Raw genomic sequence first — 12,404 nt, 5'->3', positions numbered from 1 at the left:
GGCTGGGACTCTCTCAATGTCTAGAGTCCGACCAGTATTTCCTTATCTGTTTTGTCTAATGTGAATAGTACCACGGTTCCATACAGTTGTCATTTTGAAATCGATCCGAACAGACAGTCAATATCCCATAGACCGTGGGATAGTATGACCAGCTTACTAGAACCCATTAGCCAATAGACCGTCCACTGAAGCCATGCATCGCAAACACAGCATAAAAAAAAAATAAAGAATTCAAAAAGAAAAGGTCGAAAAAAAATGCGCAAACAACCAAAATGACATCCCATCAAACAAACCTACCCATCCAATCATTCATCCCCCATTCCATGCATATGCAGAGAACAACCATTGCGCAGCTAATCCTACATTTAATTTACACCTTCCCTCCCCTCCTACCTCTCATCTACATCTCTTCTTACTCTTCATCCAACCATCCATACTACATACCCTCACATCCTATAGCCCATCCCCACGCTCATCCAACCCATCCCATCCCATCGACACCAGGAAGATAAAGGAACATGGCACCCCGACGTCCACGCCCACGCACAACCTCCCACTGGACAACACTCCTCACCACCCCCACCCCCCTCCTCAATCTCACCAACCGCTCAAAACGACGCATCCTCCAGGCCACCGCCTCCGACATGACCACCGCCTTCCGGCGAATCCGCCACCTCCTAGAAACAAAAATCCTAAGCCCGCAACACACACAACCAATCGAGAACGTGATCGCGCAGATTCTGAGAACCGAGGAACGACATTCCCGAGACCTCGAGCGACAAGTGCGTCGGGTTGAGAGGCGCTCCTTGCGCAGAAGGATACGATGGATGAAGGAGAGGCGGTGGATGAGGAAGAGTTTTGTTGGGGTGTTGGGGAAGGCGATGAAGGTGTGTAAGAGGTGGAAAGAGAGGGTGAGGTATCTTAAGGAGTCGAGGAGAAGAAAGGGGGCAATAGAAGGGGAGTTGATAATTAGACGGTTTGTCTTGAGAAAGAATATGAGGAGGAATTCGATGTAAAATTGTACAGTACAGTGGAATTGGATTGGATTAGATTGGTTGGGATAGAAGGGGACAGAATTTCTAGTTAGAGGGTGTTGGCTGAGATAGAGCTGCTAAGGAGGTATATTTCTTGGATATCATGTATACTAAGCATTGACGCAGTGAGGAATTGAGCCTACTAGGCTTCCTAGAAGATGAAGTTTTATGTGTCGCTGTAGACATCTATGCGATGAAGAGCGGGTGTTGATTACAATTGACCGCTGCCTGTAGGGCTTTTGTCAAGTTCCCTAGATTTCCAATGCCTACAAGAGCATTAGCCACCATCTCAATGAATTGGTTAAGTCCAGCCCGGTTTGTAAGCACCGAACCACAGTTCAACATCTTCACATGAGTGGATCAGCCACAGCCAGTCACGCAAGCGACGATATCAGCGCTCAGCGGAAAGAAGTGGCGACAACCTTAAAAACCAGCCATGTGCCCGGACCCATCTTGTGATGCAACTGAGTGTTGGTTGTCCCGGATCCAGAGATGGCTGAAATGTAAATATTAGCAGAGTCTAAATTCCAGAGCCTCGTCATCGGAAGAATCGATTAGTTCGAGACCAAATGCTGAGCAATCTTTCGGAATCGTTGGTGCCAATGGCCAACGATAATCGGGAACCCAAGTTCCGAGGTTAATATTTCACATTGGGCGGCTTTTGGTCGGGATATCCCCAGGCGGAAACGAGACGAGATCGGAGACCCTGAGTGACGCAAATTTAGAACAGATGGGCCAACTCCAAGTAATTTTCCGAGCCCCGAATTAGTAAACGAACTTCCATGTTGCCGGTGATTTGTATGGCAGCGGTGTTGCGGAGTGTCCTAGACGGAAGGGGATTGTTGTCACATCACCCCAGAAGAAACATTTCGAACTTATAGTTTCTTATCAAGCCCAAAGAAAATTGTCAACGACGATAACAATAGCCGTAACGTGTAGTCAGCGCAGGGCAAATGGACCTCGGCATCTGGATGTCGGCCAAATGTCCAGAAATATTGATTCGGCAACGCGGATCCACTCTTGCCTCTCTTCATGTGGAAGCAGAATGGCAACGCCTCCCGAATTGAAAGACTTCTCACTTCCTCATATCTTCCTTCCCCGGACTCTCTTGTCATTCTTCTCTCATTCCCCTGGCCTGTTTGCTGCCTTTGACTCCCAACCGCAGTCGTGCTGAAATTCCTGCATCTTGCCCCCTTCTCCGACCCACACTACCCGAGCCAGTTTACCCCGGACGAAAAATATCGGCCGAGATGAGCAACCCGGGGGATTACAGCGCCGTGCGACGCGACATTGTCGCCCAACTGAAGAAGCCCGATTATGACGACGGCAGCGCCGGTCCGGTTTTCGTTCGTTTGGCATGGTAGGTTTTTCGTCTTCTTTTTCTTTTCTTTTGTTGGTTTTGTCGCCGCCGATGACTGTGTTGGTCGTCCTCTTCAATAGGAGTTGCCACTGACAGACCTTTCATTCCAGGCACTCCGCAGGTACCTACGACGCTGAATCAGACACCGGCGGCTCGAATGGCGCCGGCATGCGATACGAAGCCGAAGGAGGCGACCCCGCCAACGCAGGTCTCCAACACGGACGAGCCTTCTTGGAGCCGGTGAAGGAAAAGAACCCCTGGATCACATATTCGGACCTATGGACGCTAGCCGGCGTAGTGGCCGTCGAAGAGATGGGCGGTCCCAAAGTCCCCTGGAAGCCCGGTCGGACCGATCTAGTCGACGACTCGAAGGTGCCGCCACGAGGCCGGTTGCCCGACGGAGCCCAGGGCGCCGACCACCTGCGATTCATCTTCTACCGCATGGGATTCAACGACCAGGAGATCGTTGCGCTAGCCGGCGGACATAATCTGGGACGGTGCCATATGGATCGGAGCGGATTCGAGGGTCCCTGGGTGAACAACCCGACTCGGTTCTCGAATCAGTTCTTCAAGCTGCTTCTCAAGCTGGAATGGAAGCCGCGGACGCTGTCGAACGGCGTACAGCAGTTCAATTATGTGGATCCCGATGCCGACGAGGATGACGAGCCGTTGATGATGCTGCCGACCGATATCTCGTTGATCACGGACCCATCGTTCCGGCAATGGGTGGAGCGATATGCGGAGGACAAGGATCTGTTCTTTGATCATTTCGCCAAGGTGTTTGGCAAGCTGGTCGAGTTGGGGATTCGACGTGACGAGCAGGGCGCCATCGTGAACACGGACAACGTCAAGGGCGGATACGTGTCTGCACCGAAGAAGAGCAATACCGCCACCGGGCCGGCTAAGAAGCAGGATGGATGTGTGCGAGCTCGCCTATAGAGTATCGAACTGGCTTTGATGATTTTTATTGTTATTGTAGATAGGAGCACGGTCTGGAAAAGGCCCTGCGTTGTTTATTAGATTTAGAACCGATTTGTTTCGAATACCAAGCATAGTTTCGTTGAATCAATGAATCTGATTAATTCAAAGGAAATATAGTAAGAGAGTTCAAAGTATAATTAATCACAGAGGAAAGATGAAATGAGATACAGGAGAAAGAAAAGAAGGGGGAAGAGAAGAAGGGGGAGAAGACGAGGAAAGCCGGGGAAGAGTGAAATGCGGGGAAAACAACGGGGCCGCCCTGACTGACCTTTGCCCGTCCCGTTATTGGCCCGAGGGAGTGCAGGGATGCCATTACAGTAAAACTCCTATATAACAATTAAAAGGGGGCCAGTAAAAAATTTGTGATTTCGAAGAATTAGGTAAGAACAAAAAAAGAATGCCCCCACGCGGGATTGAACCGCGGCCCTCTTCATGTCGAGGAAAGCTTTGCTGCTTTTTACACTCCTCATAGTTAGTACGGGCTAAGAAGGTTAAGGTGATATTAATAACTCACAGTGAAGCGCTCTGCCACTGAGCTATAAGGGCGACGAATTAGCGTATGCTCGATATAGCAACATACAATTGTTTATACTAGAACGTGCGGCTGAGGACCCGTCTTCCGAAGACATCCTCACGTCGGTTATTCTGATTGAATAGAGTAGGTATCTAGACGTAGCTTATATGATAGAGCTAGATGAAAAGTCTACTGGGATGATGGTGGAGAAGAGAGACGATGCGCGTAAGTGGCAGTCGCAGAGTGTCTGTTAGTGGGAGAGGAATTCCTCGGTCATGTGCTAGTAATCTTCATTGCACTGGAAATTGCCATTAAAACACCACTCTATAATTAGACCCAAAACATTCGAGGGATAATACACATGAACAAACAAAAACTTCAATCTATACAAATTACTGGTGACAATACAAAACGTGGAAGGGGAAAACAAACTAAATAAAAGACAATCACCAACCCTCGGGTGTCTGAAGACGAGATCTCGGCCGATGAGCGAGCGCCTGGATAGCCTGCCGTTTCTTCTTGAACCTCTGGTTCCTCTTCTTCCTCTTGTTCTTTTGATCAGGTGGGCCTCGCTTTCGCTTGTTCCCATTACGATGACCTGTCGATCGACGTGTCTGTGCCTTTTGCGAAGATGTCCGTGATGGACGGCGAGCTGCATCTGACCCGACAGCGCTTCCCTGTCCTGAGTGCGAACGTGACCGAGAATTCGACCTTGGAGAAGGCGAAGGTTGTTCTTGTTGTTGTTGCTGCTGCTGCTGAAACTGTTGAAGTGTTTGAAGCTGACTCCCGTTACCTGGCCAGTACTGTGGAACCCCATACATGTTGCCCTGGTTCCACTGTGGAAAATTGACGCTGCTGATGCTGGCGGCATTGCCAGTGTTGCCATTGTCTTGGTTCATCATATAGTAGACTTTCATGGCCGCGTTATAATAATCGTTCATGTAGTTTTCACGGGTGTAATTGACACCATACTTCTCCCGCAGCTCTGCGTCGGAGGGGTGTCGCTGAACAGGTTCAGGAAGATCCGCGGTGGGAAGGTTAGAAGCTGGAAGATCAGGCTGAGGCACCAGGTTATGTATACTAGGAGCCTGATAATCAAGGTTGCTTCCAGTCTCCCCCTGTCCGATCCTCTCAAGGCCAAGTGAACTTAAAGGGTTCGATGGAATTGAACCCATCGGCGGCGATGCAGGATCTTCCTCAATTCGCGGAGTCAAGGGAGGCGAGTATATAACTGCATCTTGCCCAGGCGAGTCCTGCATACCCAGAGGATAGCTTTGCTCAGAAATAGGGCTCGCGAGAAGGTTGACCTGAGGCGGAATATTGAAGAGATCGGCGCTTGGGAAAACCCACTGACCGGGCTGCTCAGAGACCTCATTATTGGATGGGGCCCAGGGGCCAACCTCATCGGTAAGAAGCATCCTGTTCTCTACAGCCTCTACCATTGACCCCACTGAGCTCATCACCGTGTTCAGAACCTGGGGGCTGACGTTGTCTACCCGTTCGTAGAACACCAAGGGAATGGTCTTGTTATACCACCATTCGTCGGGGACTCTCTCGCTCGGGTGACCGTACGAAAGGCCTCCAACAATCATTCCCAAGCTCTTGGACCCGTCGTACATGCGGACTTCGCCCCGGTCGACCTCGCCGGGGCGGTTGTCAGCCCAGAATACCCGGAATTGACCCTTATACTCGTATATCCCGCCCACCCAGCGATATGTCACCGACATGCGCTTCGCGAAAGTTTCAACCTCGAACGTGAGATCTTGCGTGTGTTTCGTCACGGGGACGTCGGGATCAACCATGGCCACCAAGCGCGCGGGGAGGCTCTCGAAGGTTCGCCAGCGGGTTACGGCGTTGGGGGTATCGCAGACGTCGCAATCCACCTGCACACTGAAAGCAAATTCCCGCGCCAGACGGGTCTGCATCGTGACAGGCCCTTCACCGTCCTCTGGGACTTCAGATGGCTGCATGAAGGTATTTCTCCATGGCCCCGTGGTGTCCCCACGTTCACGATCGGGGTTGCACTCGCATGGACGATATTGATCGTAGTAGGTGAAATGGAACTGAGCGAAGTTGGATGTCGCCCTGGTCCAAATCCCCTGCAGCCAAGGAATATCTCCGGCCCAGACTTCGGGCAGACTGTCATTCACCACATGCCAGAAATTATTCCGCAGCATTTCACTTTCGTCAGTGAAGCAGAGATCCCAGTCAACTTCGGTCGTTTTGATCAATGCCGACTCTAGTGGGGTCAACTGTGCGCGCCACCCCTTTTTGCAACGATCGATTACCGTAGACCCAGCGTCAAGAAGTTTAGCGGCGACAATAACACAATCAATGGCGCTTGTGTTGAACGTGCCCACGGGACCACGACCTCGATAGGGGTAGTCACGTCCATCCGGATGTAGTGTCATCTCGTCGGTCTCGCGGTTCCATAAGAGTCTCACCTGCGTCGTCGCAGGAACCGTCCTATCGAGAATCTTCAATAGGGCTTGAGGTTCGGACGCCACCAAACACGGATGTCCAGCCCAAGCAGTCGTGTGGTGTCGCTCGAGGTCCGCATGCGCAAGTTTCATAATAACTCGTTGGACTATCTCAACGACATTCTTAGCCGGGAGCGGTCGCGCGGTATGTCTTTCAGGTTGAAAAGGTTGGGTCACGACGCTGATGCGACTATGGCGACTGGATGCCGATCGTAGCGGACTTTTGGTTTTTTCGACCGGGCGAGTCTTCTCCTGCTCCTGCTCCTGCTCCTGCTCCTGTCCTTCTTCCCCCATTTCTTCCTCCTCATCTTCGGTGGCGTCGAGGTCAACCGGCCCGCCAGAGACTGGATAAGACATCCGCTCGAGATAGCTATCGGAAATTGACGCTGGAGCGTCACTCGGTCTTGTGAACCGCAAACTCAGGGCTTTGCTATCTGCTGGCGGTTGGGGATAATATCTGCTAATGGGGACGCGTTCAATTTGAATAGTATATGGGAGCAACCGAGGGCCTGCATCTCTGGAAAAGTCCGCGAGCTCAGCAAACGACGTCGGTAGGTGGTCAGGCGCCATATGGTAAAGTAGCTTCCAAAGAGCAATTAGAAGCTTCTCAATCGTTGCACGCTTGGCTAGTCCCATGTCGATTCCCCAACTGTGATGGTTCACTATTGTCTCCAAACGCTTTTTTGGGAACCGACGAGCACGCATGGTCACCTGCACAGTCTCTCCCAGGAACTGCCAGTCCGTTGGAGGGTCGGCCAGGTCATTGAGTCGCAGTTTGGGATGCTCAAGCACAGGAGAGGGCGGTGGCGACTCATCGTCGCTGAATAGACTTGCGGGCATCTTCTGTCTGGATAGGACGCAAAGGGCGTTCTGAAAGGGGCTTTTTCCTTTTCCAAGGCAATAGGTGTGGACGTAAGGAGATATTTGTTATCCTCACCGGGGGTTCAAGTGTAAGTTTCAAGGCCGGGGTGATCAGTTCAATAAATGTCCGGGATGCAGTGCCACTGTCGACGCCTATTCCTAGGGAAGAAGACACAAAGAGGACCGGATCATGTATGGACTATTTTAGTCAATGACGTCCGGATATTTGAATTGGTGGGTTGGCCATTGAAATTAAGAACTTGGACTCGGGCCATCATACTATTCTGTCTTTCTTTGAAAGTCGATTGTTTCATTTTCAGTCCTAGTCATTTTTCATCCAGGGATCGTGATTCCGTCAAAGAAAGACCAATAGAGAAGGCCCCGAAAAATCCATTCTTTGTCTTCAGGAAATTCCACATTGGGCTGCGGATGCGTTTGAACAAAAAACGATTCAGAGCCCTGCAGCGTAGTCAGCCTTACTTTCGAAAGAATCTTCAGATTCAGAAAATCATCAAAGAACCATATTTACCCCATAGGTTAGTTATCCCGGTGACGTCTGCCGGCCCATGGTTAATTGCTGAGATGAGGATAGTGACAATCTGAATGGGGGAATTCATTGTCCAGACCACCTGCCGGGCCACGTTCTTCAAAGAGACTGTTAACAAAGAGAGATGACAGAACCAGGCCACTGAATCGTGGTCAAAGAATCTAGATGATACTTGGGATGATAGAAAGTGAGTGTAGGAAGGATGAACCTCTGGAGGTGTTCTGCATACAAGACAAAATGGAGATCACATGTCAGATTGTTCATTTCAGAGGATTAGAAAACTGTCAGATGGACTAATTGCAAGCTGCGCTGTCCTCACCGAGTTACCTCGTAACGCTCAATTTAAGAACCGGCAGATATATTCCATCCATCATCCCTATTGTTCCAGATATGCCTCAGACTTGCAAATGTCCCTAGTTCTTTCGGCCACTGCATCAACATGTCAAATTTGAGTGACTGGTATATCATGCCACAGTACCCTGAACTTATATGCTTCATGATCACTCCATACAATAGAGCATTTCCAAGTAAAAGTGAAAAAGTGAAGCACAAATCAAGCCATAGAGATGAGCTTACAAAAAGCCGAGTAACCACCCGCTTACTCACTGTGGCAGATTTCTGTGGGTCTATTATTACTGAGAAGCGCTGATTCAGCCGTTGATCATGCTCGAAATGAATGAAAGTCTTAATTCTTCTAACTACACGATAAAGAATCCGATATTTATGCAATCTCAGGGGCTTCAGGATCGTCATAAAATGAGCGGAATTTGCATGATCTATACCGTCATAAATCATACGATTAATGTAGATCGGTTCGCATGTTCGGTCCGGTCAAGCAAGGCGATGATATAAGCGGTTTAGTCATCTTCCGCGGCCACACACCCCCTCAGCGCCTGGCGTAGGCCATTATATTCCTTCTTGAGCGAGAATGAGGTCCTTTATGTTGACGAGATTCAACATCTTCATGAATTTGTGGTGTTGCTGAGTTGGGAGCGGTTTTGTGAGGCCGTCTGCGATCATTCGATCGGTAGGGATCCACTGCACGCGTAGATCACCTCGTTGAGCCTCTTGACGGAGCCATGATCGGTGTATATCAACATGACGTAACTTAGAGCGTTGCTCAATGTCCTCGTGGTTGACCAAACGAACGGTTTGCTGGTTATCGCATGAAACGGTCGTTTCGTGTTGAGGATCGAATCCTATGGTGTTGAAAACTCTGCGCCACCAGTATACGGCCTTGGCCGCCTCGGACAGGGCGAGAAACTCTGCTTCAGTTGTAGAAGTTGTGACGGCGCGCTGCTTGCCCGATTTCCATTCAACGGGGCCATTGTAGAGCTTCACGAGATATCCCGCCGAACTGCGGCGATCCGGGCGATCCGCGTAGGCTGCATCGGAGGCAATTATTGCGATCTCCTGACCTTCTTCCTTGGCGGAGAATTCGAGCGCGTAAAAGCGCGTGTTGTAGAGATATTCGATGACTCGATCTGCAGCGCGAATGTGGTCCTGCGAGGGGCTTTTGAGCGCTTCAGATAGACAGCTAATCATAAAGGCAATATCGGGCCTTGTGATCATCGCAGTATACTGTGCTGAGCCAATTTTCATCGAATATTCCTTCTTCTTTGATTCCGGCGCCTCGTCAGGGTTGGGATCGAGGTTGATCGTGTTTGGGTGAGGTGTATTTGGTTGCCTCGCGTGGTCGTGGAGGATATTCGCTGCTCCGCCGATGACCCAGGGCCAGAGATCCCGAGGCAATTTTGCCTCAATCATCGTCTTCCTAGCCTTTAGGATCAGGATCGCGCCGGCTCTCTCTGCAGCACCATTCTGATCAGGCGTATCAACCACGGAATATTCGTGAATAATTCCTCGAAGCGCTTCTTCACGTTTGACAGCATTTCCGAGCGTCTGCTCGTGATCACTTTTGAAGAACTTGATCGTTGTTTTCGCTATATTCTGCATCTGCAGAATGTAGGTGTTGAATGCGCCTACACAGCCGCTTTTCAACCGGTGCGTAAAGACGTTATGAAAGCGCGTATTCTCGTCATAAAAATGCGAGATCCACTGATCTCCATTCAATGCAGGAGCCAGAATCATTCGAGATAGACCTCACAGAAAGCTCTGGCTCTGTCAAGATGCCTATCTCGGGAATATCGCCGTGAGATTCCACCTCCACGACCACACGAGGCAACCAAATACACCTCATTCAAACACGATCAACCTCGATCCCAACCCTGACGAGGCGCCGGAATCAAAGAAGAAGGAATATTCGATGAAAATTGGCTCAGCACAGTATACTGCGATGATCACAAGGCCCGATATTGCCTTTATGATTAGCCGTCTATCTGAAGCGCTCAAAAGCCCCTCGCAGGACCACATTCGCGCTGCAGATCGAGTTATCGAATATCTCTACAACACGCGCTTTTACGCGCTCGAATTCTCCGCCAAGGAAGAAGGTCAGGAGATCGCCGCAGTTCGGTCCGGTCAAGCAAGGCGATGATATAAGCGGTTTAGTCATCTTCCGCGGCCACACTCACCCCCAAGCATTCACGTGATCCACTTCCAGACCGCCAATAGAACTCCAGAGCTAGTCCCGACCCGGCCTAGCGCCGCACAAGCGAGCCCTCGAGCGCACCAAGAGCCGAAAGCGGCTAGAGCCATCTTTACCCGATCCCACAACGGGCGAGCAAAGTTGGAAAGCCCAGCGAGTCGATTTCACCTCCTTCTCACCCCTCTCGCTGTCGACAATTAACGCGGTCCCGTCGCGCCATCGCCCATCATGTGTACGTGCCATTCCTATGCTCCCGATCATGCGTTCTGAAGTCCATTTTGCTGCTGTTTTTGATTCGCTCTGGAGAATCTGGTCGGAGGGATGGAAGAAGATGAGTTGTTGAGTTGAAAGGGGGGATTACATTCGGGGATATGTCGACATGAGACCCGAATGATGGATACGATTCACAGCGAAGAAAAAGCCAGAACAAGGAAATTTTCACAGAGCGGACAGAACGGCATCGAAATGGATTTTTCATTGGCGCAGCAGCAGCAGCATCGAAACAGACCCGATTTCAAGATGTGCAACAAATTAGCAACATCAGATGGCTGACTTCTATTTCCATCCTACAGCGCTCGTGTCCGGCGAGAAGACGAACTTCCAGTACATCCTGCGTCTGCTCAACACCAATGTTGACGGCAAGCAGAAGATCATGTACGCCCTGACTCAGGTCAAGGGTGTTGGTCGCCGTTACTCCAACTTGGTCTGCAAGAAGGCCGATGTTGACCTTAACAAGCGGTACGTTCTCCATCCACCTCTCCGGAGGCCACCACAAAACCCGCACACATCTTCGTCTCGAAGACAGGAAAATTCCCCCCGCTACAATCCCGCACTATGGAAAAACGATATAAAAAAAACCCCCCAACCCAGAAACATCCTCGCTAATAAATCTTCCAACAACAGTGCCGGTGAGCTCACCACCGAAGAGCTCGAGCGTGTCGTCACCATCCTCCAGAACCCCACGCAGTACAAGATCCCCACCTGGTTCCTCAACAGACAGCGCGACGTCACCGACGGCAAGGACTCCCAGGTTCTGTCCAACGGTCTGGACAGCAAGCTCCGTGAGGACTTGGAGCGCCTGAAGAAGATCCGCTCCCACCGTGGTCTCCGTCACTACTGGGGTCTCCGTGTGCGCGGTCAGCACACCAAGACCACCGGCCGTCGCGGACGCACCGTCGGTGTCAGCAAGAAGAAGGGCTAAACGATCTGAGAGGGTTCAACTTTATTTTTTTTTCTTGCTCGCTGGAAGGGAGAGGGAAAGCGTTGGTGTGGTACTTTACGAAACGGGGACCTGTTTACATATAACGGATTTGGGTCCATTAAAAAGTCAAAAGAATCATACCAATATGAAATGAATATCAAAAATTCCACGTTATGAAACTGGGCGTAGTTGGGGTGCTGGCTTTTCGGCACAGGCTGGTCAGCCTCTTCGAGCCTTATTCCATCCGGAGCCCACTTACATTCTTAAGACGCCGGCTCGTAGCATGGTATCTCCGTGCATACTACGGTACATTAGATGTATAGGGGGGCCACCGCAATGCTCGTTCCCCGATGCATACTCAATCCTTGCGCGCTGTAGTCTAGTGGGAGGCTGTACGATAGTGTGTCAGACCCATGGCCGCAGTTTGAAATCCAATATAGGCACCTATTTCCTACTGCTAAGGTCTATGTGAAACGGTTCTGTGAAACTTTGATATATTACTTTCTTTTCCTTACTACCACTCCCTTAATATACTCTAACAGCTCCTCTTTCCATCTTGACTAGTCACTATATATATATACTGGTAAAATAGGTATACATGGAAGAAAAGAGTAGTTAAACTAGGGATCCCCCCCCCCCCCCCAGTTGCCACCCATGTCATTTACATTTTCCATTCCATCTTTAGGTATCTATCGGATGTAGATTAGCTGATTTGACGCCTGGAATGCAAGAAGAAACGGGGAGAGATGAGCAGAAGACATCGACATCGACTTTGTTCTTTACAAGTATCTATCTATCTATCTATCTATTCGATAAGGTAAGACAATGCAACAAAACTGTAGACACATTTATATCATACTTCATTCTCATCCTCATCCTCA

General features: G+C 50.1%; 4 protein-coding genes across 4 annotated transcripts; 2 read left to right on the top strand and 2 right to left on the bottom strand.

The window, feature by feature from the left end:
* Positions 1-518: 518 nt before the first annotated feature.
* KD926_008121 (peroxidase) lies at positions 519-3,333 on the top strand (the record flags this gene model as incomplete). The annotated part of the gene is made up of 3 exons (XM_053100813.1): positions 519-891; positions 2,256-2,394; positions 2,505-3,333. The coding sequence occupies 3 exons, from the start codon at positions 519-521 to the stop codon at positions 3,331-3,333; spliced, it is 1,341 nt and encodes a 446-aa protein (XP_052955535.1).
* A 1,002-nt stretch (positions 3,334-4,335) lies between these two features.
* Positions 4,336-7,209, bottom strand: KD926_008120 (uncharacterized protein; the record flags this gene model as incomplete). Its single annotated transcript, XM_053100812.1, has 1 exon — positions 4,336-7,209. The coding sequence occupies one exon, from the start codon at positions 7,207-7,209 to the stop codon at positions 4,336-4,338; it is 2,874 nt and encodes a 957-aa protein (XP_052955534.1).
* A 1,474-nt stretch (positions 7,210-8,683) lies between these two features.
* KD926_008119 (Ty1/Copia family ribonuclease HI) lies at positions 8,684-9,868 on the bottom strand (the record flags this gene model as incomplete). Its single annotated transcript, XM_053100811.1, has 1 exon — positions 8,684-9,868. The coding sequence occupies one exon, from the start codon at positions 9,866-9,868 to the stop codon at positions 8,684-8,686; it is 1,185 nt and encodes a 394-aa protein (XP_052955533.1).
* A 175-nt stretch (positions 9,869-10,043) lies between these two features.
* KD926_008118 (40S ribosomal uS13 domain-containing protein) lies at positions 10,044-11,523 on the top strand (the record flags this gene model as incomplete). Its single annotated transcript, XM_053100810.1, has 4 exons — positions 10,044-10,254; positions 10,379-10,554; positions 10,867-11,060; positions 11,226-11,523. The coding sequence occupies 4 exons, from the start codon at positions 10,044-10,046 to the stop codon at positions 11,521-11,523; spliced, it is 879 nt and encodes a 292-aa protein (XP_052955532.1).
* Between the last annotated feature and the right edge of the window lie 881 nt (positions 11,524-12,404).

Source organism: Aspergillus affinis, assembly GCF_023601865.1.
Source record: "Aspergillus affinis strain CMG 70 chromosome Unknown NODE_50_length_218328_cov_87_076623, whole genome shotgun sequence".
In the NCBI taxonomy this organism is placed as follows: Eukaryota; Fungi; Ascomycota; class Eurotiomycetes; order Eurotiales; family Aspergillaceae; genus Aspergillus; species Aspergillus affinis.
Note: the sequence above shows the minus strand (reverse complement) of the source record. Positions and strands in the feature narration are given on the sequence as shown.